The sequence below is a fragment of the Cucumis melo genome, chromosome 11 (genome assembly GCF_025177605.1).
Source record: "Cucumis melo cultivar AY chromosome 11, USDA_Cmelo_AY_1.0, whole genome shotgun sequence".
In the NCBI taxonomy this organism is placed as follows: Eukaryota; Viridiplantae; Streptophyta; class Magnoliopsida; order Cucurbitales; family Cucurbitaceae; genus Cucumis; species Cucumis melo.
The window spans coordinates 25,462,625-25,482,716 of NC_066867.1; the positions used below are offsets into that span (position 1 = coordinate 25,462,625).

General features: G+C 35.2%; 1 protein-coding gene across 1 annotated transcript; it reads right to left on the reverse strand.

Annotated features, from left to right (window-relative positions):
• Nucleotides 1-5,325: 5,325 nt before the first annotated feature.
• LOC103496265 (pentatricopeptide repeat-containing protein At1g79540) lies at nt 5,326-16,961 on the reverse strand. Its single transcript, XM_008458049.3, has 4 exons — nt 14,351-16,961; nt 13,089-13,323; nt 12,551-12,740; nt 5,326-5,963 (listed from the first exon to the last, which is right to left on the reverse strand). The coding sequence occupies exon 1, from the start codon at nt 16,810-16,812 to the stop codon at nt 14,392-14,394; it is 2,421 nt and encodes an 806-aa protein (XP_008456271.1). The 5' UTR covers nt 16,813-16,961; the 3' UTR covers nt 5,326-5,963; nt 12,551-12,740; nt 13,089-13,323; nt 14,351-14,391.
• Between the last annotated feature and the right edge of the window lie 3,131 nt (nt 16,962-20,092).

The window sequence follows — 20,092 nt, forward strand, 5'->3', positions numbered from 1 at the left end:
TAAACCTTAAAGGGAAAATTTTAAATTAAAACCAAATTAAATTAATTAAAGTCCAAAATCTCCATTTAATGGGTATTACTCAAAACCCATTAAGACTTACCAAATTAGGTGGAAAAAAGACTAAAAATTAAGACTGGCGGCTCAAAATGGCTTGAATAGAGAGGAACTGGCTCGGCTGAGGCAGAATCGGCTCGCGGCGCAGCTTGTAGGGAAGAATCGGCTCGCGGTGCGGCTTGCAAGGAAGGATCGGCTCGCGGCACGGCTTGCAGGCGACGTGGGGGTTCGCGTGCTGCTCGGCTCGGGTCGCACAGTTCACGAAGAAACAGGTCGAACGGTTGACACGGCTTGGGCGACTGACGCGAACCGAATGACGTTTCGACGATGGGACACCGACAGCGAGCGATGATGAACGGAGGAGGCTTCGACGGCTCGGTTAACAGCAACCTTTGCGACAGAAAGCTTCGACGACGACAACAACATCTGTTTCGGACGGAGCTTCAGGGCGACCGTCTACGGAGGAGGAAAACGAGAGGGTAGCGGTGGCGGCAGTCGATCGGAGAGGGGCGGCGACTAGGGTTAGGGCTTTTTCCTTTAGGTTTGTGAATAGGATGAAGGCACGTAGAACGAGGTATTTATAATAATAACAATATCACTAATATTATTATTTTTCTTTCCTTTCCTAAATATCTTTCTTTTCCTTTTTGAATTCTTTCACAAAACAAATCTTCTCTCTCTTCATTTAAAACCCCACGTCCAATCAAACCTTTTCTTTCTCCTCATAAATATCTCTTAATAAAAATAATTATATTTTTCATTATATAATTATTACTTTAAACTTATTTTTCTTTCTCCACAACATCTTTCTCCAAGATAATATTCTTCAAATAAATCTCTTTATCTTCTTTCAACAATACAACATCTTTCCTAAAATAATTATATCTCAACAATTATCTTAATCTTCTTCTTTCCAAAATGTCATATCATTTCCTTAACAAATTATATTTTAACAAATATATCTTTTCGTTTTCCATAATAGTTATATGTATATAAATCCATATATACATAAAATTCCAATATAAAAGATGAAACCACTTCCCAAATTTAATTAAATAAGCACTCAAGATTATTTAATTAAACTCCAATTTCTAACAATTTATTAATAAATCGTTAAAGCAACGTCCATTCTTTTGAACCTAATTACACAAAATTAAGATAATAATTTCCAAAAAAAAATTATCTAAATTTTCAGGACGTTACAGGTGCACCATTGATCCTAAAAAGAAATAAATAGTCCAAGGTCCAAAAACTTAAAAACGAAGTTCATTATCCGCACAATAGTGTTAAATAAGAAAGGGATAAAAGTTTATTATATATTGTATATTATATTACACAATTTAAGAAAAAATTTAATACAACGAAACAATTAGTTGAAGGAGATGACCGAAAAGTTCACAGTATTTTGAAATATGTATGAGTATATAATGATCATATAATAACAATATTTGAAATATGCACTAGTATATAATATATATGAGTCATTGCTTATTTATTTTTATAAAAATGAAAGTATACATAATGTGCACAACATATAATCATTTTAATAATGCAATCGTATGCACTGAGAAAGAGACAAGAAGTTCATTAAATATTTTATATATTTAAAAAATAAGTTATTTAACCGCACACTAGTATTTAAATAATAAAGGGAAAAAATTCTTTATATATTGTATACTATGTTTCGCAATTCAAAAAAAAATAATAACATCAAACTAATAGTTGAAGGAGATGACTGAAAAGTTCACCATGGATTTTTTTTTATTGAAAACTTGAACGGATAAATAAACCGAAATATGCACTCACCGAATAAGTGGATGAAAAAAGGATGAAGACGCCGAATAAGAGACGACCGGAAAAATAAATATTGATCGATGAGATATAAATCAAACAAAAATTGGATGAAAGACATTGAAAAGTGGACGAAAAAATGGTGAAAGATATCGGAAATAGTAAATCGTAGATAGAAAACATTTGTTTAACATGCAATTAAGATAAATACGTTACTTTGTGAAAAATATTTAATATATTATTATCAAATTTAACTAAAATATATACCATGATTAAATTATATATCTAATAAATGATATAATATAAGAAAAATTAAATTAAATTAAATTAAATTATTATATATTAAATTTATTAAATAGGTAAATTTAAGATTCATAATAAATACGATATAAGTTAATTATGGTAATACATAATTTCAAATATATATATATATATTTGTAATTACTATGAGGAATAAAATGGTCATAAATCTTGATTTTGAAAACTAATAAGATTTTGAGATATTGGTGTAAAATTATATGTAAAGTAGGTCTTCTGTCTAAATTTTTGAAAGATTTAGAAGAAAAACCTAATTTGGCAACGAAATTTCAGAAATATCTTAAATTACCAATTTTTTACATGAATAGGAATTTTCTTTTTTTTTTTAGGACTATTTTATCCTTATGATTAACAATATATGTCATTTTCAAATTTAAGAATTATTTATTTCCTTAATTACATTATTGTTATCATAATTATATACATTACAATTTTCTTATTTGTATTTTTAATTAATATGTAATAATTAAATAAATAAATAAACGTTTCTCATTTTTTTTCTCATTGTATAAATGCAATTTCTTTCTAATCAAATAATATATGTTTTAATATGAAAATATTATTAAAAATATATATCTTCATTTAGTTTTTCCCATTTTTTCCTCCGTCATCTTCTGCTCACATTTGTCGGCATCTATATTAATTCGTCGATCAATTTTTTGATTACCTTTCGCAGGATATATCTTCCCTATTTAATTTCTTCACCCCCGAAAGTCCTCAACCATCATTTTTTTTTTGTCAGAAATTTATTACACAATCGGATCTTTCTTCCACCGCCGGAAATCCTCAACCGTCGGAAACTTTAATTTACATTATAGAGCTTCACCGCCTTTTCTATTTGACAAATTCATCCGCCTTCACATATACCCAATCTACTGTATTTTAGATTTAGAATTTCTATTACATTAGTTATTTATATTCTCTGTTTATGTAAATACATACTCAATCTACTGTATTTTAGATTTTGAAGTTCCGCTACAGTAGTTATTTATCTTCTCTGTATATGTAAATATATACTCCTTCATATTAACATAGTACGTACATTCGTTTGGATGGACAGTATTGCAATATATTTAATTATATATATACCCCTTATTATTTACCATAATACATTTATTTTGGCATATAGTAATAGTTTCATATATTTGTAATATGTTTGTCAGGATGACCAGAATTATATTATACTTCGATGGATTTTTCAATGAATCGCATAATTACATTAGTTTTAGTGTGTCTGAGATTGTCATCCTTCCCCTTAATGTAAAACGTGTTGTTGGTCGACCGAAGGAATTCTCAAGAAGATTAGAATTCCTTCAAGAATAGAGTTCAAGAGACACGTTAAATATAGCCGTTTTGGACGTGTTGATCATAACCACAAGAGATGCAAGTTTTCCTTATTAAACTAGATTATTCTTCATTTATTATGTTTTCTACTTATAATTAAATTTTTTATATTGTAATGTTGTTAAAATTTTAATTTCAATTATAATACATTTCCTAAATTTTTCTTACCTTTATATTCCTATATACTTTATAATATTGTAAATATACTCTCCATTATTTTCCTATATTTCAACCACATGATATTCTTTCAACCATAATGTATACATTATTTGCTTTAGTTTTTTAGATCAAACTTTGCAGTTCAAAACGTTACAATATTGCATTTAATATTGTAAATTCAGTTAACTTCAAATTATAATGTATAATATCCTAATATACACTATTTTATTTAATATATACCATCTCAGTCGAAAAGTGTATTATCAGATTGCTTTCAATTTCAATAACTGGAAAAATGCACTATTGTAATATACACTATTTTATTTAATATATACCTCTTTTAATATATACCTCTACTTTTCTCTCACCAACCGTCTTTTTAATTTCTTCCACAATCTTCCTCTAGACTTTCTTACTCTCTATCAATTCTGCCCCCTCACTCTATCACTATCTCCGTCGTGTCTTTCCCACCATTCAAAAACTCCGAACAAAGTGTCACCAATTCCTCGTTCGTCGCCGACGAATTCCCTCTGCCGCCACGCCCATCGATTTTAAAATTGAAAAGCGTGTCCAGGTACGAAAACCACGTCGCATGCCGTCAGAATCTGGATTCTCCAATGCCCGCCGCCGTCGATTAATTAACTCAACAACGAATTCGACTTGTTTTTTTCAAACGAGATTCGCTCGATTTCTTTCTCTAGAGAAAAAAGGAGTTAAAATCGAAAAATAATTGTCAACTCTTGGATCGAGTGTGATCAATACGGATTTCAAAATCTCGTCCATTTTCACAATCGTTTCGTCTTCCATCTTGATTCCGCTGAAATTTACATAGGGAAGAATGCTGCGGAAGAGATGAAGGAATTTTACAAAACCCTAAAGATCGATTGAAGAAAAATTTCAACGCACGAAGGAGAGTATAATGTATCACTTACTAATTTTTTTATTTATTTATTTTTAATTCATAAATCATTTAATATAGGTAGTGTAATAATTTGGACCAAACTTTTCTATAAAATATTAATCCAATTATGACCTTAGTGTAATATATAAGCAAATTGGGCCTATTGTGTAAAATCATAGGCCAAATTAGAATCTTAGTGTAATATATAGGCAAATTAGACCCATTGTATAAAATCATAAGCCAAATTAGAATCTTAGTGTAATATATAGGCAAATTAGACCCATTGTGTAAAATCATATGCCAAATTAGGCTATTTGATTTAAACCCTTTAAATTTTTCTAATAATAGAGATAAATAATTTGGTCTTTCAAACTCTACGTGCAACATAAGGTCCAACTTATAATAAGGTATCCCTATTTAGAACATAGTAGTTAAAACTCCTTGAATTTACATCCTGAAGTAACCTGCTTTAAATCACTAATCCAACATAAAAACTTAAGCTTGTAGATAAAGGAAAATTTAATTATATACGGAGGCTCATTGCCAATGATGACCTTAAATCCTGTAGCCCTTAACGATGGGAAGAGTTAGGGTTTCCCATAGTAGGAAGTTTCCTCTATCAAGCTTGACTGTTGTGATTGATTTAGTAACAGATTAGTGAAGAATTGCTAAAATTCGTGAAGGGCATTCAAGCAAAGATTGAAGTTGGCTATTCTTCACGTACTGATACCGAATAAGGAAAGAGAATTTCGAGACACTTTTTAGAGAAATCTTTCTGTATTGAATGGGTTGAATAAAGGCTGAGATGCCTTGTTTATACAGAAAGTAACCTTTTAATTTTGGACGAAAAGAATAAAGAATAAATCTAAATATTACATAATTTGTACATACGGCACCAAATGGCTCAGATAAAAAAACCCTAACCAACCGAAGCTTCTGAATTTGTGTGAGGTGGTGCTTTGATTTGTTGGCTTGATACCACCGTGGAGCCTACCTGTTATTTCTCCCTAATATGTTGAGCTGGTTTGTTTTCGTATGCCTTTATTTTTTTTTTCTTTTTCATTTTTTCTCAATGAGAGCTTGTTCCTAACTATTAAAAAAAAAAAAAAAAAAAAAAAAAAAAAAAAAAAAAAAAAACTCCCTAAAAGGTTATCTACTACGCACCTGAAACAAGAAAGCCTAAAATAAATATAAAGCTAAAGTGAATATACTTTCAATTGTGTAGTGCGCAGCAGGAAACCACAAAATTAAGGTCATCAACTTGACGGACTCATAAATCTAGCACCATAAGTTAGAGAAGAAACCAATGTATTGTAAGCACTAGCCTTCAGACTAGATCTGCATCAGTGTCCTTGCAAAGTTATTGTCCATAGGACTGCCCAATCATCGTAGGCAACTGCATAAAAGATAAAAAATAAAAATAAGAAATTATTTTGTGTTTGTTTTTGAAGTCCATAAATGATACGATACAATGACAACCATATATATGAAGTAGTTGTATGTTAAAAAGAAAAATGGGGCATAAATTGAAAAATCAGTGGAGTGGAACTCAATACCCAAATTCGAGCATCATTCTGGAATCTCTTCCGGTCATTTTCTCCAAGGTTGGTAAATATAAAAATAGGCTATATTGAAAGTAACGACAAATAACTAACACAAAAATTTACGTGGAAATCTTAATACTGAGAAAAAATCAAGGTAAATTTTTTTTATTATTTTCTTATGCAACAAACCGATACAAGAGGGAAAAGTTGAAAGGCAACAAGAGCCTAAACAAAAAAGGAAAGAATAATTAGGGTAACATAAATTACAAAATTACCGTTGGGTTTTCAGCATACAAGCCCACTAATTCTATCAATCCCCCTCAAGTTGGGATGTAAATGTCAATAATACCTAACTTGCTAACACAAGAATCAAAACTCTATCTAAGAAGGCCCTTGGTGAGAGTATCAACAACCTGTGTTCGCTTGAGAGAATGCAAGGAATGCATATGCTTTTTTAATAAAGTGATTATCAATCTCCAGACGTTTGGCTCTATCATATTGAACTGGGTTGTTAGCAATGCTAATAGCAGCCTTATTGTCAAAAAATAATTTCTTAGACACCTCATAATCCTGACGAAGATTAGATAACACTTCTGTAGCCAAATCTCCTCACATATCCCCAAACTCTAGTCCTGTACTCAGCTTCAGCATTGCTTCTGGCCAAAACCCCTTGCTACTTACTCCTCCAAGGTATGAGATTGCCCCACACGAACGTACAATACCCAAGGTGGATTTGCTAAAAACATACCAGACCCAGTCAAAATTAGTATGGGCCTCAATACACCTTCTATCAATCTTCCTAAACATCAACCCTTTACCAGGAGTTGTTTTCAAATACCTTAGACTTCTGTTAACTGCCTCCATTTGTTCCTCGTAAGGAGATTGCATGAACTGACTAAGGATACTTACAACATCGAAGATATTTGGTCTAGTGTGGGATAAGTAGATCAATTTTCCCACCAAGCGCTGATATTTTTCTTTATCAACTAAATTTTCCAATTTAGCATTGAACTCGATAGGCATATCAGCAAGTCGACATCCCGTCATACCTATTTCAGTTGGCAAATAAGGGCATACTTTCTTTGAGGTAGTATGATACCTTCTTTCGATCTAACTACCTCCATCACAAAGAAGTACTTTAAATTTTCCAAGTTTTTAATTTCAAATTCATCCCCCATCTTCTTTTTCAGTTGGATGATTTCAACGTCATCCCCAAATAACACAATGTCATCAACGTAGACAATCAACACAACAACCTTTCCAGGCTTGGAGATTTTCGTAAACAAAGTGTGATCAAAGTGCCCGACTATACCATTGAAACTTGACGAAGGTGGTAAACCTGTCAAACCATGTTCTTGGTGATTGTTTCAACCCATACAAGGATTTCTGAAGCTTGCAAACCCGATGGTCGAATTAGGCTTCAAAGCCTGGGGGAGGGGGCTCATATAGACTTCCTCTTCTAAATATCTATTAAAGAACGTATTCTTAACGTCTAGTTGATATATGGGTCAATCTTCATTCACAGCAACAAACATCAGGACCCTAACGGTGTTTAACAGTGCAATGGGAGAAAAAGTCTCAGAGTAGTCAACTCCATAAGTCTGAGTGAACCCTTTTGCAACTAATCTAGCTTTGTGTCTGTCTAAAGTTCCATCTACTTTGTACTTGAGTGTAAACGCCTATTTACTTCCCACAATTTTATGCCCTTTAGGGAGAGCACAAAGCTCTGAAGTCTTGTTTCTTCAAAAACTTTCATTTCTTCAATAACTACAGCTTTCCAACTTTCCATTTAGGGCACTCGAAGGCAATGTGGATATTCTTAGGTATCGTGGTGGAGTCAAGATTGATTGCAAAGGCTCTAAACTGAGGTGTGATTGGTTCTCTAAGAGACGTAATTACAGATGGAGTGCTTCGTGCAGGACCATATTCATCAAGATTACCTGAATAATCATGTTCAGTCTCATCATTTGCAACTTCTGCTCTAACCTCAATCTCATAAACACTGCCATTTTCACCCATATCTTCAAGAACAGCAATATCAGACTTGTCATTCTTGCCCATTTTATTATCAACATATAAGTCAATAAGATTAATCATACCTTGATCTCGTAATGGTTCAAGATCTTGGAGTAGAATCGGCTAAACAGTGGGGGACCCAACTTCCTTTATGAGATTTCTCCTATAGTAATTTATTTAGGAAACTTGGTTTATAGGTAAGACCATATTGTGAGGATCGGGGTCAGATAAGGGATTGGTAGACTCAAAGGGGACCATATAGTAGACTTTTCACTCACACTCTCACCCTAAAGTAGGTTAACGGGAAAGAAAAGACGATCCTCAAGGAAAGTGACATCCATGAAAACAAAGTATTTACAGGAAGGAGGATAGAAACGTTTATAGCCCTGTTAATGAAGGGGATACCCAACAAACACACACGACTGAGCCCAAGGGGTGAATTTGGTATGGTTAGGGCCATGGCTATGAACGTAGGTCGTGCACTCGCAAACCCGAAGGGAGACCGCAGGAATGAGACAAGTAGAATGATACGACTCTTTAAGACATTCTAAGGCGGTTTGTAGGTGGAGAACACGAAAGGGCATCCAATTGATAAGATGAGTTGCAGTAAGAACAACATCGCCCCATAGATAAAAGGAAAGGAAAGTAGACAACATAAGAGAGCAAGCTACTTCCATAAGGAGACAGTTTTTTCGTTCGACAACCTCATTTTATTGGGGGCTGTAAGCACAAGAACTCTGTTGGACAATCCCTTTGGAGGACAAAAACTTATTAAGGGTATGGTTTTAAAACCCACGACCATTGTCACTCTGTAGAATTGCAATTTTTGCATAGAATTGTGTTTCTACCATGTGATAGAAGTCTCGGAATATGGAGGTGACCTCGAATTTGTTAGAGATGAGAAAGACCCAGATAAAATGGGTATGGTCATCAATGAAGGTCACAGACCATCGTTTCCCAGAGGAGGTAATAACCTTGGATAGCCCCCAAATATCATTATGGATAAGAGTGAAAGGTTGGGTTGGTTTATATGGTTGTGAGGGAAAAGAGACCTTATGTTATTTAGCCTGAATACACGCAACACAAGATAAGGTAGAAACATCAACTTTAGAGAATAGATGAGGAAATAAATATTTCATATATCGAAAGTTCGGGTGCCTCAGACGGAAATGACACAACATATAGTCTTTATCCAAAGTAGTAAAGTACGAAGATAAAAAACTAGTCTTAGATGCCTACTAGAGGAAGCATCATCATCAAGGAGGTAAAGTCCCCTACATTGTCGGGTAGTGCCAATCATCCTCCCCAAGCTCAAGTCCTAAAAGGAAACAGAACCAAAATCAGGTAAGAAAGTTGCTTTGCAGTTTAACTCACAGTAATCTTGCTTATAGATAGCAAGTTATAAGAAATCTTGGACGCATGCAACACATTACGTAAGGGTAGCCTTTCAAAGGGAAAAATTTGCCCCTTTCCAGTAATGGGGCTAGGGAACCATCTGCACTGCAATTCTGGTTTTTCATTACCGACACACGAAATATAGGAAAAAAAAACTCTCAAAGGAACCTGTAAGATGATATGTAGCACCCGAAAAAAAAATCCAACGATTTTTCCCATCAACACTGATAAGACTGAGCAGCTGAAGCATACTTGATTGAGCAACAACTCCTAACGTGGACAGACTAAGATTGTTCCGCTTTCCAGTGTGACTAGATGGTTGAGAAGTTCCAACAGACTCACTCACATAAGCTCGCTTGGAATTCTGTTTGTCATTTGGAGGACATTTCTTCCCTCCTGGGGGCAACTGTGTAATTTCCAACACTACTCACAGATAGGAACTGGTTTTCTGTTGTACTTCTCACTATCACGGGTAGATGATCTCACACTAATGGTAGCAGAATCTAGGGGTGTAAATAGGTTGGGTTGGGTTAGGTGCATTCCCAACCCAACCAAACCGAAAATATAGGTTGGCAACCCAAATAACCCAAACAGTATTCCTAACCCAACCCATAAAATATGGGTTAGATTGGATTGGGTTGCATTGTTTCATAAACCCTTGAAAAACTGAGAGGTAGACTGAGAGAACGCAGGCGCCAACGCAGTAAGACAACATAACAAAACGCCAACGACAACACAACAAAGATTGAGAAGGGGAGACGATCGGAGACGGTGAAATGAGAAGCTAATGGCGACAGAGACTGAGAAGAGAGGCATAAGATGAGAAGCCAAGACGAGAGGGAGAGGGTGAGTTAGAGAGATATGAGGCACGGCGTGAAGTTGTGTTGAATGAAAAGATGCCTTACCTAAATTTACTATTACTAAATTAATAATAAAATATAATAAAAATATAAATATATAAACATAAATATATAAATATAAATAAATATATATAAAAATATAAATAAATATATATAAAAATATAAATAAATAAATAAATAAATAAATAAATAATATATATATATATATATATATATATATATATATATATATATATATATATATATATATATACTATTGGGTTGTGTTGAACCAAAATTTTCAACCCCCAACCCGAAAAAAACAAAAATTTTGAACCTACCTCAACCCAAATTTTAAACTAACCCAACCTATATTACCAAACCCAACCCCTATTAATATGGGTTGGGTAGTGCGGGTTACCCCTAGCGCAGAAGTGGTCAGAATGTTCATAGCACTTGTACGGCCCTCAAGACGGAACTCAAAACAAACCTCCATTAAGGAAAAAATAGGTCACTGGCCTAGTGTATAACACGAACTACATCAAACTTCGAATTGAGACCAACAAGGAAGACATATTCTGTCAACCTTTTCAAGTCTAGAATGTTGTATATCATCACTGAGATAATTTCAAACAATTTCTCTGCAAAAATCCATTTCTTACCAAACGAGGGAAAGTTTGTTAAAATAGAATGTTACATCCATAGTCCCCTACTTGCATTCATGGACTTGTTTTCATCGTATGGATAGCTGAGAGGCATTCTAAGGCTTTGAATATAGTTTCTGAGTTGTGTCCCAAATATCCTTACCAGTCGTAGCATATAGTAAGGGCTTGCCAATCTGAGGCTCCATATTGTTGATTAACATGGCCCAAATGAGAGAATCTTCTCCTATCCAGAAACGTTCCTGGGAATCACGTAAAGGAGGGCAAGGTATCTCTCCTGTTGGAAGGCCAAATCTGTGGCGCTCCTCAAGGATCATTTTCACAGATTGTGACCAAGAGAAGTAGTTCGAACCATTCAGCTTTTCCCCTCTAAAGACTCTTGTAGACTTGCCACAGAACCAGACATGTAAGTAGAAGACAAATTAGGGAACAAAGTTATCGGATTCTCATAATACATCGGTAAGTTAGTTGGAATGACAGGACTAAGTGTGTGTGCAAAAGCTCCAAAAGCTGCTCCAGATGCTGCAAGTTGTTGTCGAAACATAGTCAATTTTTGTTGGGTGGTATCCTACACTTTTGGTTTAGATTGAGCCAAGGACTCACTAACTTCAAATTCCGACTAGGTATGGAGATTACCAACACCAAAATGGTAATTGGGTAGATTTTCCAGTGAGATATAGGTGTCGGTCAGGTAGTGGTGAAATATCTCACGGCTTGGATGGTGCAAGGGACGTACTAGGGTTTGCGGCAGCCTGGAATTTAGGATTTGCAGCAAGGTGGTGGCTGGCAACAGCTTAGAGGCCGTTTGAGGGAATGGTTGGGTAATGGAGGGTTAGTGTTATGATAAAATAGTGTTATGATGAAACTAGTGTTATGATAAACCTAGTTTTATCATAACATGTGTTTGGGGAAAGGGTTTAAAAAGGTAGTTTTATGTTTAAAAAGGTAATTTTATGATAAGATGTGTTTGGGAGAAGGGTATAAAAAAGTAGTTTTATGGAAAAATTGAAGAGATAGAGTTATGGGGAGTTGAAAAAGGTTTAAGAAAAATGAAAGAGAAGAAAGAGGAGTTATGATAACTCTAAAACAAGGGTTATGATAACCCTTTCCCCAAGCAAGGATTGGGTTATGGTCACCTTTGGGCCAAACGACCCCTTAGGATATGGTGCTAGTAGATTTTTTTTTTTTTTTTGGTTAAGATGTTGGTGCTAGTACAGATACGCCTCCTAATCCCTCAGGATTCTTTATTATTCTTACTGTATAATTCTCAAATTCAAAGGAGTAACGAAGGATGGGCTTCAAAATGCAAAGAAACCGAAAGAAGTAAAAGTGAGATTGTAGTGTGCAGAAGTTCACTAGTACATAATATGTCCAAAAATTTTCATCTTCCGCCTTATTGTAATAGCATTTTGTACAAAATAATATGATTAAAAGCTATTTTATCCCTAATTTGTTGTAGTACAAATTGATAGATTATAAGTATACATAACAAGAATATAAATATCAGAACTAAATTTGACTTTTTACCTTCTTATGTTGCTTCTAGTACATTGTTGTCCACGCGAGCTTTAGAGCCTGAGAAGACTTCCTCTGTTATGGAAACTACAACTCAATCGTGGCCACACAAGTTTGTTACCTATGAAGTTGCATGGGCAAATCTGATTCATTTGTCGGGATATCTATGCAGTTCACACCAACAAAAATACAAAGCTCAATGCTGCCAAACCAACAAAATACTTCAGAATCAATCAGGAACAAAATACACAACTAGCATCACAAGTTATCCACATTCACACTAGATAGATCACTATTTCAAACCTATCAATCGTAATGAAAGCTACTGACCTATGTATCAAATTCACCTAAACAAAATGTAAAGATTTCAAAGAGATATAATCTTCATGAACTGAAAATAAACTAAAAGTCAGATTAGATACCACATATAGTCATATTGATCCTGCTCTGTTTCTCCTTAGAGAAGGCAATCATTGATTACTAAAAAAAAATAAGGAGAAGAAGAAGAAGAACCAATAAATTAGAAGACATGATAATCTAAATATGACACCTTGCTTTCTTCAGTAGCACGCTGCCTGCTGGTCAAGGTGATATTCTTTTCTTGTCGTTTCTGAATCTTTGAGATTGACCTTTTAATCAAAAAAGTTCAGTTACGCTGTTTTTCTAAGAGCTGCTGACCTTCTCATCATCCTTTGATGACCACAAAACCGAAGACTCAGCATTAGTTGAACGGGACCGCGCGGCCACATGTTTCTCAACACCCCGAAGAAGCCATCACCACCAATCTGTAAAATAATCCATCTTCAAACTCTAACTCAAGAACAAAAGCAATCCAAATGAAATCCAAGTCCTACTGTCAAATGGATTTCACAAATTAGAAAAATTTTTGGAAACAAATTAGTGCAGAAGGAATTACAACAAGCTTTCAAATGGATTTCACAAACCAGGAAAATTTTGGTCGTGAAAAGGTACGAGATCGTGAAAGAAAGATGTTGTCACAAACATAGAGGACATTAGATACAAGGAAACGTGTTTGGACCTTGAAGAGAACTAGAAAAGTTACAGAGCTAGAGATAAAGAAGAGAAAGGAGGAGGAGAGCAAGAAGAGATGAGGAGGAAGCTAGAAAGGAGCAAGAAAACTGACGGGGATGTGAGAGAGAGAAAAATGAAAAATAAAATAAAATAAAAGAGAAAGAGGGGGGGATTACACTTCCAAAATCCCGCCCCTCCTCCTCCCACTTTTTTCGCGGCCTTTTACAAAAAATTGCCTTTTTTTCTTTCAATTCTATAGCCTAAAATGCAAAAAGCTATATTCAAATGCTATAAAAAGACCATATTTTTGTAGTGACTTAAATCATTGATAGATAGCGATGGCCTTCTATCACTATCATCAGTGATCAAAAGTAATATACTTTATCACTATTGCCGGAAATTGAAAATAATATACTTATACTTCTATTACTATCCACAACTATCAAACAACAAATAGCTTCCCAAGTACCAGATCTCCAAAACGTACATACTTGCTCCTCATGTTTCCCCAAAAACGCAAATCTCATATTTCTCTATCCAAGTAATTGTCAGATAATTGTAAAAAATTGAAAAATCAAAGTAAAAGAATGAAAGATTATCAACATTTTTGGTACTAGTAGCTACCCTACAAGCTCTTAATCGAGAAAGAACTACTTCCCTAAATTGAGGACCAACTCCCAAAAACTAATCAGCAAGTTCTGTACTTATTTTCAACCATAGGAAATGAGGCATTAGGATTTTTTGTTGTTTGTCGTGGGGTGGGGGAATCAAACCACTAACCTCAAAGTCGATAGTATAAACTTTATGCCAGTCTAGTTAACTCATTTTGGCAATTCTTGGCTGTGAGTTGACAACAGCGGCATGTATTTGGGCATGAAAGCTTTAGCTTGCAATGATTCCAAATGATCATGAAGAAGTAACTTAGTCCTGTAGTAGAGATGAGCACCCAAATCATACCCAGAAGCCTCCAGTCTATTTGCAAGAAAAAGAGCATCGTCTTTTCTGTCCAAATCTAGCAGATGGCACAGCAGTCGATTACAAATTGGAGGCATCACAAAGAATCTTTCTAGTGTAAAAAGAAAAACATCCACGGCCAATTCGAGTTTTTCTACCGCGCACAACCCACAAATCAATTTCACACAGCTTGCCGAACTTATATTCATTTTGAAGTCCTTGAAAACAGAAAATATAGCAAAGGCTTCGGAAACCCTCTTGGCTTTACACAATCCTATGAGAAAAATGGTGTATGGAGCTACGTCGAAATTTTTTGATTTCACGTCCATTTCAAGTAGTCTCCGGATTGCTGTTTGAAGCTCTTCATTGTCAAAACTTTCCTCTACTACTCTGACCTTTTCGTCTTCCCAGCCACGAAAATTCCTCAGATACTTCATCCAAACACTCAAAGTTAGTGGTATATTCTTTTCTCGACACAACCAAGTCATGATGGTCCTGTAAGTAGAAGAATCAGGCACGCAACCTTTCTTTTCCATTTGTCTAAAAATCCCTAGTGCATCCTCATTCCTACCAACTCTATAGAGCCCATCTATTAAAGTCCCGTATGTAACTGAATCTGGCATGTGTCCTCTGGTTTGCATCTCTTTGAAGAGCTTGAAAGCACCATTAATATTTTCAAACTTGCAAAAACCATTGATTAGGATGTTATAAGTCCTAATATCTGGCAAAACCCCACTGTCAACTAGCTGCATAAGAAGCTTGTAGGCCTTAAGAATCAATCCCGACTCACATAATTGCTCCATCATAACTTGGAGACTGGCAATATCAAGAACCTTATCAGTGCCCTGAGAAAGCCGAAGAAACAAAGAAGGTTTTCTTACTATCTCCATTTGGTAAAATAATAGGCGAGCTTCCTCAAGCCTACTGGCTTTGCAAAGTCCATTAATGAGAGAATTGAAGGTCACAACAGAAGGAAGGCATCCAAGCTTCTCCATTTCTTTGAATATATGTTGTGCCTCTGTTATTAGCCCACTCTTGCACATACCACAAATGAGAATTGAGTATGTGTGATTAGTCGGGAAACAACCATGGTTTGAAATCTCGAGTCTAAGAGACTGAGCCTTATCCAAATAACCTATATCACAAAACCCTTTAATTAAAGCATTATAACAAATAGTATCTGGCCTAAGCCCTCGTTCTTTCATCTCACCCAACAGTGTCACTGCATTGGTAACCCGGCCTTCTTGTGATAAACCTTGGATCATAATAGTATACAAAATAACGTCAGGCTTGATGTTTTCCCTCAACATTTTTCGGTACCACTTATGTGCTTCTTCATATCTCCTAGCTCTAAACAAGCCATTAATTAAACAACCATACCCATCAACTTCAAGATTATGGCCATCCTTTATAAGTTGTTGCAACAATGTAAAAGCCTCATCCAAATATCCTAACTTACAAAACCCATTAAGCAAAACATTATAGGTCCTTAAATCTCTACGACGAGCTCCCATCATACTGAACAATCTTTGAGCATCGAGAATTTTCTTAGCTCGGCACAGTCCAGAAAGAACTATCGTATAAATTATCTTATTCGGCAATATTCCTCTACCAGTCATTTCATCAAAAAGTACAAGGGCATCTTGAGTTTTACACGTTTGACAGAATCCATGAATCAGTATGCCGTAGGTATCCACATCCGGATTCAAATTACACTTCAGCATCTGGTTATACACTGCTAAAGCTAACAGAAATGCTTCTTTTCGCACCAGAAAACGCAAAATCAAATTGAAAGCAAAAAGGTTGGGCTTACAGTCAAAATCCCGCATCAGACCAAATGATTCAACGGCCTTCTCCTCCATACCCGCTTCTGAGTATGCCTCAATCAACACAGAGAAAGCATCGGATGAAATCTCAATTGCTGATTCCTTCAGCTCTTGAAGAACTTTCCAATATAATTCGAAGGCATTGTCCTTTATTAACTTGTCAATGATCAAATGCTTCAAGGCGCGCCAGCGGAAATGCGAACTCTCTAACGACCAAATAAAAAGTCGAAATCCAAGTAGGGTATTCGGCTGTTTTCGAAGGACGGAGGTAATTATATAAGACGTTATACGGGACGATATGACTTTCAATCCATCTTCCATAGGGTCAACAGTTTCGATTATGGTGGAGACCTCAATGGAAGTGCCGATTGGATTAGTACGCGAATGATATGACTGGAACAATGGAGGTTTTGGGACTACATGGATGATTATGGGTCGAAAAAGATTTGGTCGGAGCTTCATCGACAGTTAATTTTGTCCCGCAGAAGTCTCCTACCTACACTTGCCTCCACCGAGAGATCTCTCCTCGCGGAACAACATAAGTCGCCCGTCTTTAGGTTTTGTTGTGGCGTTTGTGCTGGGTGATTCTTAAAAATTCTGATAACTAGCACACTTTTAGTTTTTTTTTTCTTTTTATAGCACACTTACAAATGATCAATCTTGGCGATTTTAACACTGAAATTTTTTTCAAATTTTAAAAAACTCATTTAAAGTTCTTGATTTGTCATTTTCTTTATTACCCAACTCAAATATCACCCGCTACACTTGCTTATTAGCATCAATAGACACACGTCAACCACCAAAACCAGAAAATAACCTCTAATGGATGCCTCAAGTGCTATATATATATATATATATATATATATATATATATATATATAACTGAAATGACCATCAAGATCCTCCTCCAAATTGTACTAAGAGTTCGAATTAGCAATCTTCAATGCTTCTCCATACCGAGTTAACAAAGTGTAAGATTCTTTAGGAGACCCGTTATCATGGACAATACTGCTTCTCAAGCCCTTCAAACCCTCTCGTACGACAAGTCAATGCTAAATTCCTTTCGAAAATCTTGAGTTATTTCTTTAGGCTTGTGGCACGACTAACATCTTGGTATTTAGACCAGATTAGTTCGGTTATAACTCAACTCTTTGCTTGTTTGTGATCTTGTTCCTCAATATTTTTTGGCATGTGTGCATACTTTCATACTTAGAAACTTTAGACATGTCAGAATATTTCAGTTTAGTAGCCCTTAGTTGCCATGAACAAGCATAATTGAAGCATCTAAGGGCATATAACATCTTGTTCAATCTATAAACATGAAAGGAAAAATTCTTCATGATGGCAAACACCGCAAGTTTCTTCGCCGAATCTTTCTTATTTAAAAACAAGTAACTGACATGTACATCTTTGAGGTATGACTCAACTGAGACGAACACGGTGAGTTCCAACAAATTTTCTACACGCTTTCACTTTTTGGCTCTCATTGATGGAGATTCGTTGTCACTATCTACTAGACATTCATCACCATGCTTAACCAGTCTACTAGACTCACCCAATTATAGGCTGAAACTACAGTCAATCTCTATAGTCATCAGTATATGATCACTATCTATTGAATCAATATTGGCTCTAGGACGAGTATTAACATCCGAATCAGACACATCTAACGCATCAATATCATGATCTAATGAGTCATCCATTCCCAATTCAATGTCATCGTCATGGAAAACATCGTTTGAAAACTCTACGTTGACCATGCTACCCAATCCATCTCTATCGTCTCCCAAATCTAAAGGACACACATTCATAGTCAATTAACTCAAATCTCGAACCACTTCATTTAATTCAGGTGTGCACTCAAGGTCAGGATTAAGGGAATCCAATTTCTTGCTTTCTTGGGCCATTGGAATATTACACACTTGGGTCGTAGTACTCCTAAGGGATGATTTTAATACCTTAGAAACCAAAACAGTAACTTATGACACGCCATCCCCATTAAAAAAGAAACTTAAAATCTTCTTGATTGCTAATAACGAAAGCCCCTACAAGAGGTTTCACTTTATATATACACCTAATGACCAAATCATGCTTAACAGAGTTTATCCCACTTATTCCATAGATATTCCCTAAAAAAATCCTCAAACTTGATACGAACATCCACATTTAACCCTTTGAGTTGTCCTCCGACATACTCTTTCTCAGTATCCTTCCATTCACCACTAAAACCAACAAATACATGAGGCATCTTGAAAATATGTGAAGAAAATTAATAACACAATTGTAATCTCAAGGGAAAATATTAAAAGCTCGGCCGAGTTTTGAAACCCTACACTAATCTCAAGATAAATCAATATAAAATTCGGCCAAGATCTATCAATCAACACCGAGATTACGTAGGAAAATCTATTGCAATAATAATAAACAACCTCTTCAGTATGGGAATGACAATGGAAACGTAATTTCGCCTAGTTTTTTCTTGAGTTTTTCAAAAAAATATTGAAACAGAATGTTGAACTGAGAGGAAAGTATCAAACACTTTTGGAAAAAAAACTTTCAAAATCACTTTCTTTCTTGGGATTTGTTGTGTGAGACTTTCAAACTTCTTCAACAAGGCACTAACTATTATAATAATAAATTAAAAAAAATCTGACTTGAGGGTATTTTCGTCAATTCTATATGAATCTTGTGATGAACTTCACTGAACAAGGTAGAATAGGGCACGAGTTCGACTAGGTTAGTACCAAGATCCATAAGACATCCTCACTTCTGTCTTAAATCTTTGTGATTCTAGGAAGAACATTGCATCGAGATTTAAAACATATACTTTTCTATTTTAAAATTTGGTGGATCTCTGGACAACAATGCACCAAGATCTTAAACATTAACCCTAAAATTACACAATCCAACGACTTTCTAGTTTATAACACTTCTTGGTACCTATTTGTTGGACATAAGCCGTAGTTGAATTGTGATCTTGTAGTGTCTAGGTCAATTGCTATCACAAGTGAGGGAATGACACGTGTAATTGTTTGGAGAACTCCGTCAACAATAGTTTCGTCGATGTAGTTGGACATAGAGTTGAATACATATACCTTACAATGCTTGGTGTCAACCGTAACCATCAACCAATGTTGTTTTATGTTAACTGGCCCAAACACCCAATAAACTTTCAACCACGATATGCGTCCTCAATGACACCAATGGTATAGTCAAAGAAGTATCTCATAGTAGGATCGATCCATAGTTGGGCATGGAATTTTGATTCGTCCAAACAACCTTGTTGCCATCTTCCATCAGAACCCCTCTGTCATCAAAATGTCCAATAGTCGTTTCATTAACCTGAATTGCATCCTTAGAGAACACAAAAAAGAAAAATTGTAAGTAGTATATCGTTCATCAATCTAATTACAATAATTTAATTATAAGTAGAGAGAAATAACCATGAACAATGAGTTCAATACCATAAACTGATAGATGCATAGATCCGCCCTTGAGAGCATGTTCCTCCGCACATGCATCATCAGTAGATCCACGGTCTACAAAATAGTAAATTATTAACAACATAACATATAAATAGAAAATTTCACTGCATAACCCTAAACTTACATCTTTGGTGGCCCATATGTTATTCTCCAATGTTTGGAAGAAATCCTTTTTTCGAAATGTGTATACAATAATTCGCTTGTCGTGTTTAGTCTTTGGATTTTTCCTCCTGGACAAGTACGCTCTCCACAGATTT